The 19,303-nt window shown below is 36.0% G+C and overlaps 1 protein-coding gene across 2 annotated transcripts; it reads right to left on the minus strand.

Annotated features, from left to right (window-relative positions):
* Window positions 1-516: 516 nt before the first annotated feature.
* stk33 (serine/threonine kinase 33) lies at window positions 517-14,821 on the minus strand. Of its 2 annotated transcripts, none has more exons than XM_055036429.1 (13): window positions 14,593-14,821; window positions 9,151-9,265; window positions 8,121-8,234; window positions 7,907-8,011; window positions 7,639-7,774; window positions 6,626-6,705; window positions 6,116-6,203; window positions 5,381-5,456; window positions 5,191-5,303; window positions 5,026-5,111; window positions 4,872-4,944; window positions 3,747-3,922; window positions 517-2,335 (listed from the first exon to the last, which is right to left on the minus strand). In XM_055036429.1, exons 2-13 carry the CDS (start codon window positions 9,235-9,237, stop codon window positions 2,075-2,077), a joined length of 1,395 nt encoding a protein of 464 aa, XP_054892404.1. In that variant the 5' UTR covers window positions 9,238-9,265; window positions 14,593-14,821; the 3' UTR covers window positions 517-2,074. The 2 variants fall into 2 exon arrangements, with proteins under 2 accessions (XP_054892404.1, XP_054892403.1); XM_055036428.1 differs by having other exon boundaries at window positions 7,639-7,777.
* Between the last annotated feature and the right edge of the window lie 4,482 nt (window positions 14,822-19,303).

Here is a 19,303-nt window from a genome sequence, read left to right on the forward strand (position 1 = left end):
TTTCTAATTTCCTTTGCCTCTGTGCTTTGTCCTAAATTCACGCCCCTAACCTATCCCACCATACAGCCTCGCATGTGGCCCCCCCTTGTTATCGCCCACCTCTGTTGTTGTTTTGCCACACTGAGGAACCAAACAGCTGGAAGCTAATGTTTACCTGCGTCAATATGCGCAGACAGATTTTTGAATCTTTACAATTTTGAAGTTAGCACAGAAAAGCTAAAATGTCCCCTTATCATGTTTACCCAACCCTAACACACACATACACACAAGTATTGTTTGGATTTGTTGTATGGACATTTTGCTTTGAAAAGAATTAATATAGAATAAGAAAATGGTGAGCATGTGGAGAAATGCCATCTCCACTAGAACACAATTGGCCCAACAAGCAACTATGTAAATAGATTTTATGTAAATGTGAAGTATGTTTAACTAACTACACAAATCATCATTTGTGTGCTTTTTGTTATATTCTCAAATTATTTAAAAACAAAATTACAAGACAGCACTCGACAGGAGTCACGTCTTAACAATTTTATTTTAGCTACATGGACCGTCGAGGTGTAAGCATACAACATATTAATTAGAGACAGATTACATGGAAATCACATTTTTTAATGGGCAGTGGCTCAAGCACTCAATTCTAATTACACATCCTCATGCTGAAAATTAGGTAGCTTTAGGTACAGCTCAAATTAATGAATTCAGCAACTAACTACAGCTCCATCTGCTGTTTTATAGCAATCTGAGTAAACCAGAGACATTCAGCGTGTCAGTAATTCTGCAGTAGCAGAGCAGTCCCTTTTTTTTTTTTTTGGCAAGCAGCTTTTATCAACAATCGCTTGTGTCCTAACACAAGCGATTGTGGACATTCTCACATATGCACTAAAACATAAAGCCTGTGGAGGAACACGGGCCCATTGTTGGCACTCATTCACTTCAAGATGCAAATGGGTGGATTTGAAATTCACCCTCTGTGTGTTATGCTTGGATACGTTAATGTTGTATCTGTGCTGGGGATTATTCTCTCTACAGCGGGGGGAAAAAAAAACCTGTGCTTGAATGGCAGTGCCCTCAAAGTAGCTGCTGCTGCTTTCAGTGGCCTCCAAACGAGATTAGACCCGTGGCTGCCCTCAGTCCCAATCCTCTGCATTTAGATGGAGCGTAACCAGCCTGTGTGACAGTTTCTCTGTTTTGACACTGAGTGGGTGCAGTCACTGCATATGCAATGCTTTGGGATTGAGAGGTCAGAGCACAAAGGGAGCAAAATCCCTTTTGCGTAGTTCGGTGTTGTGAAATGATATCCAAACTAATCGTTTGTATTCTGTTTTAGTGTCTCAGAACTAGCATCAGTTAAATATGTAATTCTTAAAACACAAATCAAACCCTGGATGCGTACATGTGCCACAGTAGCATGCACAAATGTAAAATAAAATTCACACACTACATTTAGCCCAGTGCCAAATCTGTTTCAGCTTTGATTCATTTCAATCTTTTTATTCCCTATCTGTACATGTAGCAGTGAAAGAAGATAAGAATACAATGCAAAAAGAAAAATATTAGCAGAGAGTAAAAGTAAAAAGATAACATTTATATTATTTGCTAGCAGCAATAAACAGATGACTACTGCATTCACTTTGTGCAAGTTTTCAAGGAAACTTTTTTTCACTGAATCTATCTTTCTGTAAGGTAACTTTATCGGTAGACCCTGATAAGAAAGTATTCATTCTGTTAACTTCTCTTAAAAAACAAAACAAAACAAAAAACATGTTTTACCTGTCTGATGATTTTAGTTTGTCTAGCTGGAAAACAACTCAGAGTAGGGCCTTCATATTGGCACAAGGTAGCACTGCTTAGGCAAAGTGCAATCAATGGTTTTGGGCATGTTGAACTATTGTCACACTACATGTGAGGCCCATTCCTTTGACACTACAGCCCCTGCTTCCTCCCCAGCCAGCACACTTGTGGTAGTGCCACATCTGCTAAAACCAATAATAAAAAAACAGAAATTCATAAATATTAAAATGATCAAAACATTACAATTCCCTTCTACGTTTTCTCATATGATTGATTCGACTCATTTTTTCCCCTTTATTTCTTTTTTATCTTTCGTTTTGTTTTTTTGCTCTGATGAACTGGATTTGTCCCTTTTTTTTTTCTTTTTTCTGTGTTGTTTTTTTGCTTTGCCATGTGACAGAGATGTTTCAGTTTTACGGCTAGATGAATGTCCCTTCTCTGACTTTGCTGAGAGAGTGGTCGACTTCGGTCCTGTATCCGTCTTGTCTGCAGACTTTTCCGATATTGTACTCAGCAGGGCTGAACTTTTTCTACCAAGAAGCTGTAAAAATCAGATGCATATTCATGTCAGACAGCTCAGACATCAACATAAAACAACCAAGTCTCGACTTTTAACACCATCTTTTTAAGAGGAAAATCTGGCACCATCTAGTGGTGATTCGGTGTTAAATGCAGTATGAAAGAATAAAGCAAATGAGGACAGCTACATATCAGAAGATATTGGCACTTTCAAGCTAAAAATCAAATATGTGACATCATAAAAATCTAACAATGAAGACTTAAATAGAAATTGAACTGAAAGGATCTGGCAGTTCAAAAACCTTTGCAGTGTGTGGCAGTGCTGTTGTCTCAGAGCTGTCAGGGTAAATTATAATGCCTCACAAAAGTATTCATATCCCTTCGACATGCTGACATCCAGGGCTGCCAAGTGAGGAGCAACTGTTAGCTCTGTTGGCTGGGTTTGACTCTCGGCTCGGGGTCTTTCTATATAGAGTTTACACGTTCTGCCCTTCCATGTGTTTGTCTGCCCAAAGTACAAAACTTGACTGCTAGTTGGTCTCTCTAAATGTTCCTTAGATGTGAGTGTGCATGTTATTTTTGTTGTGTGTGTGTGTCTGTGACCCACCATGGATGAATGGATGGATTTTAACATCATACAAACATTAAAATACATTTATTTCGATGTGGCAGTAGGCTTTCAAACATTTTTAACCAATATAAGAACTCTTGCATTTAGTTGTTTATCCCCCATCATAGGTAAACCCCTAAAAAATTCAGGGGCAACTAAGAAGCTCTATTCACTTTCTTAGTGAATACAGCCAACCACAGCAAAATTGAGTCTCAGTAGATGCAGAGGTATTTTGTGAAGCCCTAAAAGCTTTGCTAGAGAACATTAGTGAACAAACTGCATCCTGGAGAGCTAGGATAAAGTTGCAGAGAACTTTAAAGCAGGGCTAGGTTTTAGAATGAGATCTAAAGTTTTGAAATGCTACTCATTCCGATCATCTAAAAATGGAAAGAGTATGCCCCTGGTGTAAGCCTACAAAATCATAACTGTGCATCTAAACTATAAAGACAAGCATTAATCAGAGAGAGTGAGCTGCACAAATTGGACAATAATAAGTCCAAATACCAGCAAAACCGGTACAAGGGTATCTGAAAAATAGTTTTGTTCTCTATAAACATTTTCCAGTATTAGTTAAAAAAAGGTATAATTTTTCTTTCACTTTGCAAATATCCACTACTGTTGTTGTTCTTTCCATAGCTTGGAAAGAAAAACATCACATAAAATCCCAGATCTAATCTAAAAGAGTACAAGAGGTATAAATACTTTGCAAAGCACCATATACGACAACAGAAACAACATTGGCTATCACAAACAGCTCTTGAACCCATGAGAGGTTTCTTAGATGGACAGTGTTGCAGAGTTGTGTTAAACAGACAAACAGTACCGGCTTGGCAGATGTGGATGGTCTGGTGATGCTTCTCTCAGGGGAAACCTTTCCTTTTGCAACCTTTCTGGACTCACAAACGGTGTCTTTCTTTAAGGGGAAGTAGATAATGTCCAGGCATGGCTCGTCCTCCGTAGAGGTGGACACAAACTCATTCTCAGTCTCACTTTCTTCTTCTGAAAAAGATATTAATCAGCAATAGGTCACCTACACTGCAAAAATACAAAATCTTATCAAGTATTTTTGGTCTAGTTTTTAGTGAAAAATATCTTACTACACTTGAAATTAAACAAAACTGACTTGTAAGTAACTTTGCAGCAAGATAAACTGTATGAGCTTGTTTTCAGTAAATAAATATTAAGGATGAATTGTTAATATTGACCAAAAGTAATAATATTGTTCCACCAGCAAATTATATAAGTGACATAATCTAACCAGAGGAACTAGCTCATTTTATAAATATGAAGAAATTACTGACTTCAAACAAACTCCTATGTCTAGATAGAAAGTTTATTGTAAATTAGTTTTCTCTTATCTCAAGTGTACTGAGATATCTGCACTGGAAACTAGACCAGAAATACTCATAATTTTTGTGTTTTTACAGTGTAATTTTCATACCAATTTATTTGAGAACATACAAGTTTCCTGTATATTTATGACAGTTACGTTTCATATTTTATTTGAGCAAGTAGTAAGGTCAGCTTTTTAACTGCAAGTATAGCAAAGCAAATCAGTCACAATTTTTGCTATGAGAGTTTTCAAGTTTTTAATCGTTTTTATTTTTAAGAAAAAAGGAAAAATACAAATCCACAGAAGAATCTAATTCAACTCTGTCTAACACTAACAGAATTGTTCATATTATTAAAGCCTTAAAGGCTTAGGATTATGACTGAAATTTCTGATTATGAATTTGAGAATTTCTGCTCTGCCGATTGCTTAACACTTATGAAGCCTTCAAAATTAATTGTCCTCCAGGATTATTTCATCTTCCACCCACTAAAAACACACCGATATGCATGTTTTGTCCATTCTGTTCCATTCAACAACATTTACTTAATGTCAGTTACTGGAAGATTTTGATCATAGCTTGGAAAGAACAACACTTGAATTCATCTTCATTATTACCTTCTTCGTTTTCCATACAGTGATGCATCATCTCCAACACGTTGTTTGGGCCCAAAGGCACAGTTGTATCACCCTGTTGGAAAAGTCTCCCATAAGACCTCTTTGTGTCGGTCACTTAAAGTTCAGAAATGCAGAAGAGGAGCCGGTGCCCTACTGTAATCCAGGGATGTTCTAGCAATTGATGAGCAGACATGCGATAAGCAGGGTCAGGCTTTAGAAGGCAAGTCAGGACATATTTTCCTGTTGAGACAGAAACCAGTTGGCTAAAGTAGGTACTGTTTAATCTTTGTTAACAGTGAGATTTAAGAAAAAGTTTCACCTCCATCACTAACTGTGGCCCAAGTGGGTTGAGTAAATTGTACTTCCTTGCGCATAATTTTCTTGAGCAGTCTGTCCTTTGATTTGGAATGAAATGGAGGCTCTCCACAAAGCCTACATGGAGACATATTTCAGTCATGGCTACTTCTAATTCAAGATGATTAGGAAGTTGTTGAAGTGCGCCTACTTACAGCATAAACATAATGACTCCGATGCTCCAAACATCACACCAATGGCTGTAACCGCGGCCACTCATCATTTCAGGGGCTGAAAATCACACACGAATGGCTTTTTTTTTCAGTTACAGAAACCTTGGGACCAAAACATACACGTAAAAAAAAAACTTCTCAGTAGTAATAATGCTTTGAAGCTGCTTCTAGAAAACATACAAAGCTGTAGTTCTAGATGTCTGAAAATCCACTGTGATGTGGTGAAACTACAACAGAATTACAGAATTTGACAATCAGATGAAATCCAGTGCATCCACTGGAATGTGCTGAAATTTGTACATTTTGTCTGACGTCTCTTTGTTTTCCTTCAAAATGTTAGTGTTTTATCTTTTACACTTTTACATTCACAGTCAGACTAATGTGTGCTGTAACACTATTAATAAATGATTACAAAGTTCAAAGCCTACAACTTAAGTTTATGAAGGAGGCAAACAACTCCCGTAAGTCCTTTCTGGGCATAAATACGTGGGAATCCAAAGAAAAATTATTTTGAGCCAATTTATCAATAAGTCAGAGGACTTGTTGATACATTACACATATGTACTTGCAAATAGCCATAAACATGCAAATAAAAAAACTGACTTTGTTTTACAACTTTGTAAAAAGGCATAATGAAATTACACTTTGCAGTGGTTGTATATATTCAACTTAATTTATTGAGCATAATATGGTAAATATTACTTATAGAGAGGATACCCATATAGAGAAGAGTCCCACAGGCCTCCGTCAATACCTTCCTAATCCCAACACCGTCTGCCTTCACTGACAGTCCGAAGTCTGCCACCTAGGTGCACAACAGCACTTAAGAAAAAGGTATTTCAATAAATGTCTCAGGTCTCCTGTTTTGGTACTACAGCATGCAGAACTTATCAATAAAATACACTCAGACACACTTCCTATTCTTAATGAGTTTATAATTATGTACTTGAGTAGAAAAAATAGACTAAGAAACCACCATCTATGCCTCCGCTATCAACTGTATGTTTTATGAGTTCAGACAAAATAATGTAATTTGACGATTATGTGCTGGGAAACAACTTAATCTTTGTGAGAATATGGGTGTCAAAAAAGACATTAAATCAGGCCTTTACTGATATCAAGATTAATTAAATAAAATGGGTCCTAATGAGGCTTTCTTTAAATTTGCGGAGAGAAAGGAAACCGTGTGATGAAACATTTAATTACATGTTTATGTCGCAACTTTACCTTAATGTCAAAACAGTCTTTTTCATCAGGAGAATTCTTCACAAGAATGTTTTCAAGTTTCAGGTCCCGGTGCACTATATCTGCAAAGAAAAACTAAAGATTAGAAAGAAGAAACCTCTTTTTATTAAATGTTAACCTGATTTATTTATTGTACCACTCTGATGCAAATACTCAGCATGAATAATAAATACAAAAAACATGTAAAAAATAAAAAATATATAATCACTTGTTGGTGTTCTGTTGAATATTTTTTACCACTTTCTAAATTGCTTCGAGACGGCTACACTTTAATTGGTGTATGTGAAAATGTATTATTTATAAAGTTAGTGAATGAGAACAATATTTTTCATACAAAGGAGGTAGTTGTGACCAGTTCTGGCTTAGTTTAAAAATCAGAGAAAACCAAATCGACACTTCAGAATATGCAAAACTTTGAGAAGTCATTTACAAATAAAGAATTTGGTTCAAAGCTACCAAACAACACAAGTACAAATATCAGTGAAGGTGTGAAAAGTCAGCCATGCAGACAAGGAACAGGGATCAGGAGAATAGCAAGAGGTCACTTACAACAACGCAAAGATTTAATCATAAGGTAAAACATTTTCTTTTCTTTTTGCAATATTATGCAACATGGCTAAAGACTCTAATTCTCAATCCTTTCTTAACATAATCTCTACATGTAGACAGAAGCAGAACATTTTCATTAATTAAAATAATAATTTATTATTCTTATAATTTATTTTCTTTAAAATATGTTGTTAGAGCTCACTGCCTTCATAGAACCATCTTAGCCTTCTCAACTACTGTATTTAATATTTAACTGATTATTATTGTTTGCCATAAGGACTGGTTTCTTATATTTCTGGTGGTTTTCAAATATAAAAAAACCAACTAAACAAATGGCATAATGAAATCACACTTTGCATTTTGTGTCTATTACATTATCTGTCTAAGCCTTGTCCATAAACTATGTATATTCACACACTTCGGTCAGTCTTCTAAATATACATCACCTCTTTTGTGAAGGTAGACGACTGCATCCGCTAAACAATATATAATTTTTCTCGTTTCATCCTCTGTGAAGAATTTTTTTTGATGGAGCTGCTGCTTCAGGGTGCCTCCTCTGCAGAGCTCAGTGACCAGACAAATCTTCTGGGAACAAAATGGAAAACAAAGTCACTTCATTCCAGAAAGACTTAGTAGCAAAAGATAAGTATTATCAATTGTACGTTTGACGAGAATCTATGTTGCGATCGAGACCCAAGGACAAGCAATTATTACCGTAGGTGTATTGTAGGTTACTTCGAGATGTATTATGTGAGCATGGTCTACTTGCTTGAGGAGGTTTATTTCGTTATCCAACATCTTAAACTTTGAACTTCCTGCCTGTGACAAAAGTTGTGGTAGAATAAAAAAGTATAGAAAAATTGATTGCTCTTGTTACATGGGCTTCTCTAACAGGTGTAGCTTTTTGATCAGAAAAAGCAGGGCTCACCGCTGGTTTGCGAACCTCCTTTATCGCCCATTTTGTTTGTGTCGCGATGTGAGTGGCTTCATAAACAATTCCAAAACTTCCTTGACCCAGTGTCTTTCCAAATTCATAAATTTTCTGAGTGGAATAAAGAAAAAAGGAAAACATTAAAGCATTTGTAGCAAACTGTCAAATAGTTCAGTCTGTGATTAGCACTCTGCAAACCAAACACTTTCACCTTAACTTTGATACATGGCCTAATTTGAGGTGATTCAAAAAAAAAAACACATGCCAGATTTCTAGTCTCTTGAGCTGCAGAATATAGTATTTTTAATCAACTCACAAATGATTAAGTTGCTGCTGCAGTTCATTCAATCTCAGGTCTAATTAACTTGATTATTATCTGTGTTCATGCAAGACTGAGCACTGGCTGCTTTGCATGTGGCAAACAGAACGGTCAAATTCCCCAAAGAAAGCGGCCTCGGCAAAAGAAAGTAGAGATTGAACTTCTTCTGGAGCAATTTGAGTTAATTGTTTCATTGACACAAATACACATAACCATTAGAGCTACACAATATGACACACATGTATCATCTTTGCAGTATCAGTGCATGAAATATCAGTATTGTAAAAACGAATACGCTCATAATAAATATTCCTTTTTCATGCCAAACATTCATGCACTGAATAACCAGTAATATTAGTAATATTTATTGTTTAATGCAGCAAAATAAGATATTCTGTAAAAGTCAAAAAGAAAATACATTGCAGCAGCTGCAGACAGATTCTAGTTTTCAATAATAAGATTTTTCTGAAATTAAAATAACTAATTTAATTTTCTTTCAGTACCTGGTTAAACTCGCAGTTATCAAAGGTTTATGTTTGCAAAGGTCTCAAAGCACAAAGGCTTCGACACTATAAATTTCATATCGGATTAATTATCACAAATCATATTGACATTGCAATGTGCCCAACAATATAACATGTCACATTTTTTCCAGATATCATGCAGCTTTTACCATGTCATTAACTTTTAAACAGAAACTTTTCTCACCCATAGTTCTGAATCCGATTGGAGGCGTATAACAGGAACATCCCTGTTAGATGTAGCACCAGAGGTCACTGTCGACCGATGCTTCATGCCTTCCTTAATAACATCTGCTTATATCCTACATTAAAAAAACAAGAAGGTATTAAGTAAAATGTTATGTTCAAAACACTAAATTCAATATTTTTCCAAACAATAAATAATTGTTTAAATAATTGTGTTTTCAAATTTAACCAAAAGACAACACGTTATCCTGTCAGGTTGCCCAGCATGACAGGACAACATACAAGAAATACCATCTTTAGTCTTCATTTCTCTGAAAACCTGAATGTTGCCTCTGCTTAAGCCTACATTCACTTTAAGCACAATTTAGTCAGCTTGAAAAACAGTCTCTGAAGCCAAATTAAATGTAAAGCAATTATCAAGTGACGACTAGGAGCGATGAAGTGGATCCACCACACGCACAGCAATTAATTATTAACAAGGAAGCAGTGTCTTTAACCTCCTCACTCCGATGCATTATTTTAGCCCTGACAGGGCTCTCATAACAGGCCTGTCTCTCCCATTATTTTATGTCTATTTTCCAATCAAAATGATTGTGACAGCCTCTGGAAATTCCAATCATCTCAATCAGAGCTCATTTGTGGAAGACAGAGGCATGTGATGAGTGTATCACTGAGAAACCGAAGTGACTGCAACAGGGTCTTGTGTGTCTAAGGTATCTTCTGAGGCAGAGGTTCCTGATCCTTGTCCCTCTAATCTCTGATGCAAAGGAAATGGGACACCAAGGTCAACTTAGGGTGAGAAGTTGGACGTTAAAAGGGGTCACAAATTGCTTTAAGTCTCGAATGCCGAGCTGCAATCTTCAGACCTGTCTCCCAGTAGACACAGCTCAATCTACAGGTTAAAATTGCAAAACTAATCACTTAATTAGCTTTTTTGTTGTTCTTGTGTATAATATCACCATGAACTTGCGACATTTGCAAGGAAGCTTACACCTAACCATAATCTAAAAATTATACCGACCAAAACAGCTATTTTTATTCTATACGTCATGATTTGGAGTAAAAGACAGAAATCCAGTGAACTATTATCTATAAAGAACACTATTAAAGTAAAGTTAGAAGAACCTGAGTTAAAAGAAACACTAAAGAATTGTTAAAGAAGAACAAAGACTCGATGTTCTTTGTTCTTCATTAACAACAAAATGCAACAATAGAGCATGACCAGATTGCTAAATGTACAACTGGGATTCAGACCACTCAGCAGTCATGGTTAAGAACTATGCCCCAGTGCCACATGTGGACCTAAATGCTTCCCATTAAGAATGCACTTTGTACTCATATTGTGAGATTTAAAACACTCCCCAAAGGACCAAATCCAAGGACCCTGTTTCACTTCATTAAGTCAGCACTGCCAAATACTTTGTGTGCCCTTTCTTTCTATCATTTATGTAAAAAGAAAATGAACCTATTTTAAAAAAATACAGAACTAGGTCATATATGGATGACATAGATGACAAAGATTAGTAAAACATTCAAACCACAATAGTTTGTCTTCACTCTCACTCACAATTAGAGACAAGTAAACACGAGTACACACCACACTGCCGTCAACCTTTCACACTGTGTTCACCTCATCTCCAGTTTCAACAGGAAGTAATTAGAGACGACAGAGCATCACAGGTCAAGTCCATACTTCCCTTACCTCTCCATCATTTAAGGGAGAAATTTCCACCTTTCTTTTATTAGCACAAACTGAACATGCACACAATGACTGCAATAGAGACTCTAAAAGCCAAAGTCAAACCATACATTTCTCATTGCCAATGGATTGTTGTAGAGTGCACACCACATAAGATAGCTATGCCCCATATGGGAGCGAGGCCATAGAGTATGGTTCTTGTAGGAAATCTGATGCATTTACAGGGTTCAGAACAAAATAGGATTTATGCGCTTTGACAAATTTTACAACATTTTGTAGCTAAATACAATGGACTTTCGAGGCAGATCGTGTCAAGTAACTATTGTGTCTTCAGTTGTTACAGAAATGCTCCATATATATCACCTGTAACTCAAAAGAAATTTGACGCCTTAAAATTAGGCTTTTGTCTCTTCAAGAAGCTCCTTCTTTCAACATGACATTACAATTCAGCCATTATGCCGTTGATAGCCGTTCTTTGTAATGTGAAAGTGCAAAGTATTTTGTATGAGAAGCTTCCTGTTAATTCGGGACACCTTGGTGAGGAAGGTACAGGGGACGGGTGGTCTCTGGGGCGGAAACTTAACTGGATAGTACAGCTGAAAGGAACTTTGTGGGAGCAAGCGTTTAGGCACCTCCTAATGGCTGCTACAGGAGATTCAAGGATTCCTCAAACATGCGTGAAAGAATCAAAGTAAGACTCCAGGAATGTTTTTGATGCGGAAATAACATTATAACATGATATAGAGTTGATTTCACATAAAACCCGCTCTTTGACAAATGTTATGATGGTTGGTCCCAATGAAATCAAAATGTCACAACAAATGTATTTCTGTGATTTTGTTTTTATGAGTGTTTATTTGTATTTCTGAAAAAATTTACTTTTTATTATTTGTTGAATAAAATCTTTCCTGTTTTGTTGTGTGATACTTTGTACTAAAGGATCAACACTGAATTAATCTGTTGAGGTATGCAAGACCACAGGTAAGATATACATTACAAAGGCAGTTAAAAATCAGTTACTCTTTGCATAAGATACATTTAAATTATTGTTTTGACGTTTGCATCCAATGAAGACCGTGAGGATTAAAGCTGTATAATATTTTCCTGTTGTAACACAAAGCTGCAAAAATATATCCTGGAAAATCAAACAAAAACTAAATTGCTGCAAATGTAATCAAAATATGCACTATTATCTATTTTACTCAAGCTCTAATATTATATTTGACTCATGTGAAACTTAATCATTTATTGACAGCTTGGCTTTTATGACTAATGATAAACTTCACAGTCCTAATGAAGCGTGGAATTACGTTACCTGATGAGGCAAGAAATTGCATGTTTAGAATGCAAATGTCCCATCTACTTCAATAAGTTCTGGAGGGAAACCTAATATTATGCAGCAAGATTATCAGAGCTTGTGGGCTAAATATGATATACGAATAACACATCAGGATTAAGGCATTAAAGCTGCCAACTGACTCACTAAAGAGCTGTAGAAGTATATTGTAATTGACAGCTGAGAAACAATAGAGGAGTTTCTTGAAGATAAAATCAGAAAAATATTGTCATTCTGTAATGTAGCATTATTCATACCACTCTCAGTTCTTTTTCAACCTCTAACAGGTTTTATTTCAGGATCTAATCAGCTTCTTCAGTCCCTTCTGAATAAAACCATGGCCGTCAATACTGTCTTCAACCATGGAGAAGGTTTGGTGTTAGGCGAAGTGTTAATTTTTCTGCACACTTTCAAGCGTTGAAGTGTAATTTTGTTCTCTTCTGTCATTTAAAAAAAAAAGACCAGATTTGTGGTGCAAATATAACAGTTATCCTGCTGTCAGATTCATCAACCTGAGCAGTAGATCTTTAATCTCCTTGGGCCTCTACGCTGCTTTTCTGATTAATGCTTTTCTTGCCCAGCATTTTCTTTCTGGTGAGCAGTTTGGAGTTATGTTATATTCATTAAATTTTGAGATCATGGATTAAAAATTGGTTCATAAGTTATTCAAAACTTGGCTCTATCCTTTAAAACCTGACCCTGGTTTAGCTTCTCCACAACTATATTACTGACTTTGCTGCTGTGTTCCTCGGCGCAGTCCCTAACAAACCAGAGGCCTTCATGGAACAACCATATTTTTACTGAGATTAGTGAAATACAGTAATTTGTAGATACTGCCTACAAATTATATGACTTTGGAGGGCAGCTGTTTGCACTGGATTTTAAGAAATCATCCAACCAGTCTCTGCCATATCAGTGTTTTGGTAATGAGTACTGGTGAAAAAAAGCATAAAAATGGAAAATACAAATAGATCTATGCAGGAGTTTCAAGTCAACTTTTTTTCCTTGTTTGGATGTCTGGGGTTCCCTCCTGGAACAGTGGATGGATGGACGGATGGATGCTATTCCTTCTACTTAACAACTATACTACCTTATTTCAAGTTAAAACCCAATAAAATAGCGGAACGTTTGTGACTGTAAAGCGGCAAAATATAAAACAAAGTCGAAGGTATGAGAACAGGTTGCAAAGCACTACAGTATATACCTGTATCCAAATGTTTTAAACTATATGGTAGGCATGTCTAATTAAAAACTCAGCAAATAAAAATATACATTTTGGTCATTTCTTAGCCTTTCAGTTGTGTAATCAACTAACTTCTCAGACAAATAGCCCCACTGCACTGTTTTTAGGCTCTATTAGAAGGATGTCAAGGGGTTAAGCTGTAATTCTGATGCAGCAAACAAGTGCATGTTGTTTCCTCATAAACAAACCATTTAAAAGTCCCCCCGACCCCCTGTCTTCAACGGTCAAGTATGATAAGTGTCTATTGGGTGGTGGGGGGAGAGAAACACATGCTTTTTGCTATTGGGAAGCAAAAGATCAAATTCTGCCATTCGCTTAGGGCACTCCACATGTTGCTAGAAGATAAGGGCCAACAAATTCAAATTTTCCTCATTGGTTTAATCCTGGTTAAAGCTAATCTCTGCCCTTGCTGGGCTCAGCCTTGGGAAGCGAGGAGAAGAGACGGGTGAAAAAAAAATTGTAAAAAAATTTAGGCCACTGCAGAAACAAGAGCAAATCAAATTCACTTCCAAATGTAACTTGGAGGAAAACACAGTCCATAAATAAGACCTGCAATGCGCCGCAGTCACTGTCCCACTAGCGCTAATGATCATTTTTACGAATGGACAAAAATAATGTAGGTATTCAAAAACTCTGAGGAGACATTGAAATGTGAAGTAACTTTTAACACCTTGTGGAAATATTCTGGAGGCGTTTAAGTGTTTTATTTATTTATTTATTGCGTCTTAAAAATGTCTTTTTAGCAGAGTACACAACATGGTAATGCCAACAACAGCTTGAGCTAGCTAGTAGTAAACATTGTATGATAAAATGAGAACAACTAAAAAGAGGTTATTAATCGAACATCACTGCCGTCCAGTTTGTGTGTGTGTGTGTGTGTGTGTGTGTGTGTGTGTGTGTCGTTAGAATAAATGGCTTCGACTCATAGCCACTATCATTTTGACATAAAACTGTCTGAACGCTTTGGTTTTATGTTAGGAGGTCATTCCCTATTGTTACCATGGAGACGGAATGTGAACACTCCCGGATGATTTCAGCTTTTTTTTTTTTTTTTTTTTTAATGAGACAACAACAGAAAAACTAATTGGAACAAAAGCGACACACACGTATTTGTATTTTTTTCGGTGTCAGCTGCTTTTCATAAAATTCACCAAAATGCTCTTACCTTTAAGAAGTAATCATTTTTAGCTCAGCACGTTGCTCATCAAGCAAAAACTTTTCTGCCGGTGGATGACTAAGGAAAGCGAAAAGGGACAAAAGTCCTAAAGGTAATCCACTGTGCTCAATACCTGGCACCTGTTAAGTTTATGCCCAGATATTGACGTAAAGAAATTTGCTAGATTGCGAGTCATGTAGCTCTAGTACAACAACTAACCTTCAATATCTAAATATGAACCCAGTTATTCTCTGTGGCACTTGGATTTAGCTTGATGTTTGTCGCCACCTAGTGGACAAATATTAGAATAGCGACTTAGGTCTTCGGACTGCATGTCTGAAACAAGAAGCCAGAAGATGTTATAGTTTGTTTTTGTAAATACAAGCTTCACTGACATTGTGGGTTGTCTAATTGGGAATAAGACTTATAAGAAGAAATATCGAGAAGCTGCAATCAGATCAGACCCAGTGTTATGAGATTTGTGTGATTCCAGGGCTTCACTTCTAGGAAAATCCATGATCGCTACTGGTATCTCATTTAATTTATCCATATAAGAATTTTTTTTTCCCCCCACACAACAACGCAATGTATTGCACAGTCAAACTAGTTGTACCACAAATTTTTAAATGCATTTTGTGATTGAATAAGTTACCATTTTTAGAGTGCCTAAGATAAATTCTGTTGTTATTATAATTAATTTTTGCACAAACAATAAGAACAATACGACAGATTAAAAAGCAGATGTGCAGGATAGACTAAGAAGATGAAAAAATCTTTAAAGACCATGTACCCCCTGAGAATGTAGAGCAAGCAGGAATAAATAAAGTCAAACATAACACATATCTATAAGAAACGACATACTTATAGAAGAAAGTGATTTTAGTTGTCAAGCTACATTATGGTAGATTGCTCTTTTATATTTCACATTTCGCATCAGATTGTAAAACCACTTTTGGATTTAAGTTTCTGTCATTCTGCACTGATAAGAGAAAAGATAAACGTCAGTCTATAGGAAGGTTAAGCTCCCCAGAAACCCAATAAAAATGCATTTAAGGTTAGCACAAGTCCAGCTTTGTTCAAAGAGATAAACAGCATTCCTTGTGACATGACTTCAACAGCAATTAGAAACTAAAACCACTGATTTCTCCCATCAGACAGGCTTTTGCCTTTTACCAAAACCATTATTGATTACTTTGGCCATTGACTTGGCGCCACTGTTTTGTCTGCCACAAGTGGAGTATTTCAGGCACTCCATCACATGACAAATGAGGTTTGTCAGGAGGCTGGAAGTTGTAAGCTACTTGTCTGCAACAGACATCTCCAGGAAGACAGGCAGAACAGAGGAGCGCTCATCTTTTTTTTTTTTTTTTCTTTTTTTTTTGTTCCCAGAAAGAAGATCGTATTCTTCCCCCTGCCTGTCATAAAATTGTGAAGCTTAGTGGTACATGAACTGCTGCATTATTCTAGCAGTTCAAATTTATGATAGCAATTAACTGTGTAAGGCAAGCCATCTAAAACATTTCCTTCAGAAACTTGTTCTGACAACATAGCACTGACAGTCTGACACAGAAAGGAATAAAATATGTCTATTTTAACCTCACAACTGATTTTCTTTTACATCATTTAACAAATACTTATTCCCCATCTCTCCAGGTGCAAATAAAGATTTTGTTATGATGAGATTGGGCTTAAGATCTAAACTGGAACCAGCCACCAAGATTGATATGAATCAATCTCTTTGATTCATATCCACATTTCAGTCGGTGATCATGGTGTTCTGTCTGTACTCTACAAAGAAAATATGCCTTTAACACCCAGGCAGCAAGTCTATAATGTTGCAGTCACCAAATTGTAGCATAAACTATACAGTTAAAACCAGCAGCATGACAGAAATGCTACTGTCCTTGTGTGAAAACAACATTTTAAAAAGATGATGTTGGACCTGCAGAAGTGTGGTTCATGTTTGGGTGTCATGCTGATAAGTTCAGACAGTTTCCAGGAAAACATAGTGGTGAAAAACACTTAAGAGGATGATCTAATCCTTAGTGAAATTGGTGTTGGATGTCGAAGAAACCCTTACTTTAAAATAAACAGAAAACAGACAATAAATGTTCAGATGCACTCAGAGAGAATGACTTCAATTTTTTCATAACATAATATAAAATGAGAGATAATCTGTGTGAAAAATATTTTCAAGGGGGCACTACTTCCTATTTGGGCATTTCTATCACTAACAGAAGGGTATTAACAATAGTTCTTCTTGTCTGTACATGGACAAATAAACAATGACTGTTTTTAACAAAGAAAATTAAAGACTACTTTGTGACCAGAAGAAAGAAAAGTGAAACATGTCTTAATGGTAAGTAACACTCTGGTGTACAGTATGTTCTAATAAAATCAATGCATAACAATGGCCACCTCATTAACTATGGCATATAATTGCTCAAAGAAGGCAAACAAACGTATGTTGAGTGCAGCCTGTACTAACAGCAACGGTAAAATGTGCACACTATTGATTGAACACCTAAATGCAACAGACTGCAAAGAAGGTTTTCTGGACTCCCATTTAAATGATAAAATGTAATTACTTTCAGGAGGGAAAAAAACCCCACAAAACCCACAAGAGTAATATCCGATACATGAGATAACAGTGTTACAGTTGCATTTACGTTGCTCACTTATTAACTTGGACAGGTAGCATACTGACCTATTGATTGCATTGTTGGGGATCATTGCAGAAACCTGAAACAATACAAAGAATGTAGGAAAGATTCCTTTTTGTCTCGGTTTAGATTTGAAATTGTAAACCCAGTACGTATCTTTATGCAGCAAACTAATGCGCTAAGAGGAGGCATCAGTTTACCAGATTGCAGTAAATCATTTAAATCCTGCGGCAGAATAACATGCACTGCAGTCCGACACAAACAATATAAAATGTACTTCTGTTCTCTGCAACAAGCAGAGGCTGCCTCCTCCACATTGACCGCACATGAATAAAAGCAATGGACGACTTGTTCAAAGTAAAACTGACAGATAAGTTATAATCTTTTATCTCATTGCTTTCAAACCCCACCCGCATGGCCCATTCCAAAAATCACTAAATACCAGTTTCAGAATAAGTTCCAAACAAAGTCAATCCTTATTAGCAGTAGTTAGATGTTGCTGAATTTTAAAGACTGAATATTAAGTTCTGTGTGTTTCATAAAAGAAATGCAAATTATTATTAAGCATTCATATGTTGGTGAAGTGTGGAAATTATTCCACACTTTGCTGATATGTATCAAGCAATTTCCTTTGCTTCATTTTGTTGGAAACTTCTCATTGATTTCATTTTATCATTTTGAAGCAATTCTTCTCAGAAGTTTTGTCAAGCGAGTAATTTCCTTTTCCATTTATGCTCAAACATGATGCAATATGGAGAAAAATAACTATGTAATAAGTGTACTCCAAAATTGATCAAATAAGACCGTTCCTCGACAGGTAAAGCAGTTGTCTTGTATTCAGAATGTAGCAGGCTTGATTCCAACCGCGCCCTCGGGTCAGACATCTGACCTCAAGTTGCGTAACAGTTTGCATGTTCTGGTTTGTGAGTGTGAACGGGTGGATGCTGTTCCAGTGTAAAGTGCTTTGAGAGGTCAGCATGATTAGGAAAGTGCTATTAGCTCAGAGAACATTACCATTTGGAAGTTTCTGCCTGAGAGCTTTTCTGGCACAAAACATCCCAGCGCCTGATTAACGTAAGATGCTCTGTGTGACCAAAACTTTTATCTCTTTAGGAAGCAATTCATTTTGTGGCCAAACCGAAACTAAAAACCATGATGTAAATAAAGATCTATTTCAAGCCAATCTCAACCAAACATAATGATTTTTATCTTTTTATTATGTGGAAATAGCTTGGCAAAGTTTGTATGTACTTTAAAATATCTGTAGTAGGATGGTAACATTTCCAGGTTTTAAAACACACTTCACCTACTGACTGCTGGAGATCAACATAATGTTCTCATGAATGTCACAATTTGAAGAAGAGCGAGAAAAATTGGTCTCTGGGTGATGCTGCAATTATAATGCAGGGATTTAGAGAATGTGTTTAGCAAAAAAAATTTCTATACATTTTGATTTTTCTAAAAAATGCTTCAATAATTTAATTTAGTTGAATTCTTTGTAGGAGAATGTTGGGGTTTCAAGGCACTTTACAATAAAAAAATTTACTTTTATTCATTTAATAAAAGTTGCTTAAGCTGCCAATTACTGTTCAAATTTTGGAAAGAAAAGATGACAAAATATTTTTATCCTTCATGCTAAAGGTAGAATTTATTTTTATATTGTCTACATTTATTATTCTTATTTTTTTTACATATCTTTACCAGAGTTGACAATAACTGTGGATGTTTCTTTATGCTTTCAGTTACTTTCTAAATATTCATCCAGGTACAAATCCTGCTGCTCAGGTTTAATCTCTGACACTCTTGTTAATTAAACTCACAGTCTAATGGGAGCGTCACATCATAAAAATTCAATCTCTCTTAAATGTTTAAAATATTTTTTGGGAAAAAAAAGAGAATATGCAAGGCATATAACAATATATGCAAACATATTTGATAGGAAACTATGTTGTTTTATGACTTTTCATAGATAGTGTTGCCCCACAAAGAAAATAAAAATGTTTTATTTGAAGTTACCCAACAATGGCAAAGAATTCAAACAAAGTTTTCAAATATCC

Source organism: Poeciliopsis prolifica, unplaced genomic scaffold (genome assembly GCF_027474105.1).
Source record: "Poeciliopsis prolifica strain line A6 unplaced genomic scaffold, Auburn_PproV2 SCAFFOLD011, whole genome shotgun sequence".
In the NCBI taxonomy this organism is placed as follows: Eukaryota; Metazoa; Chordata; class Actinopteri; order Cyprinodontiformes; family Poeciliidae; genus Poeciliopsis; species Poeciliopsis prolifica.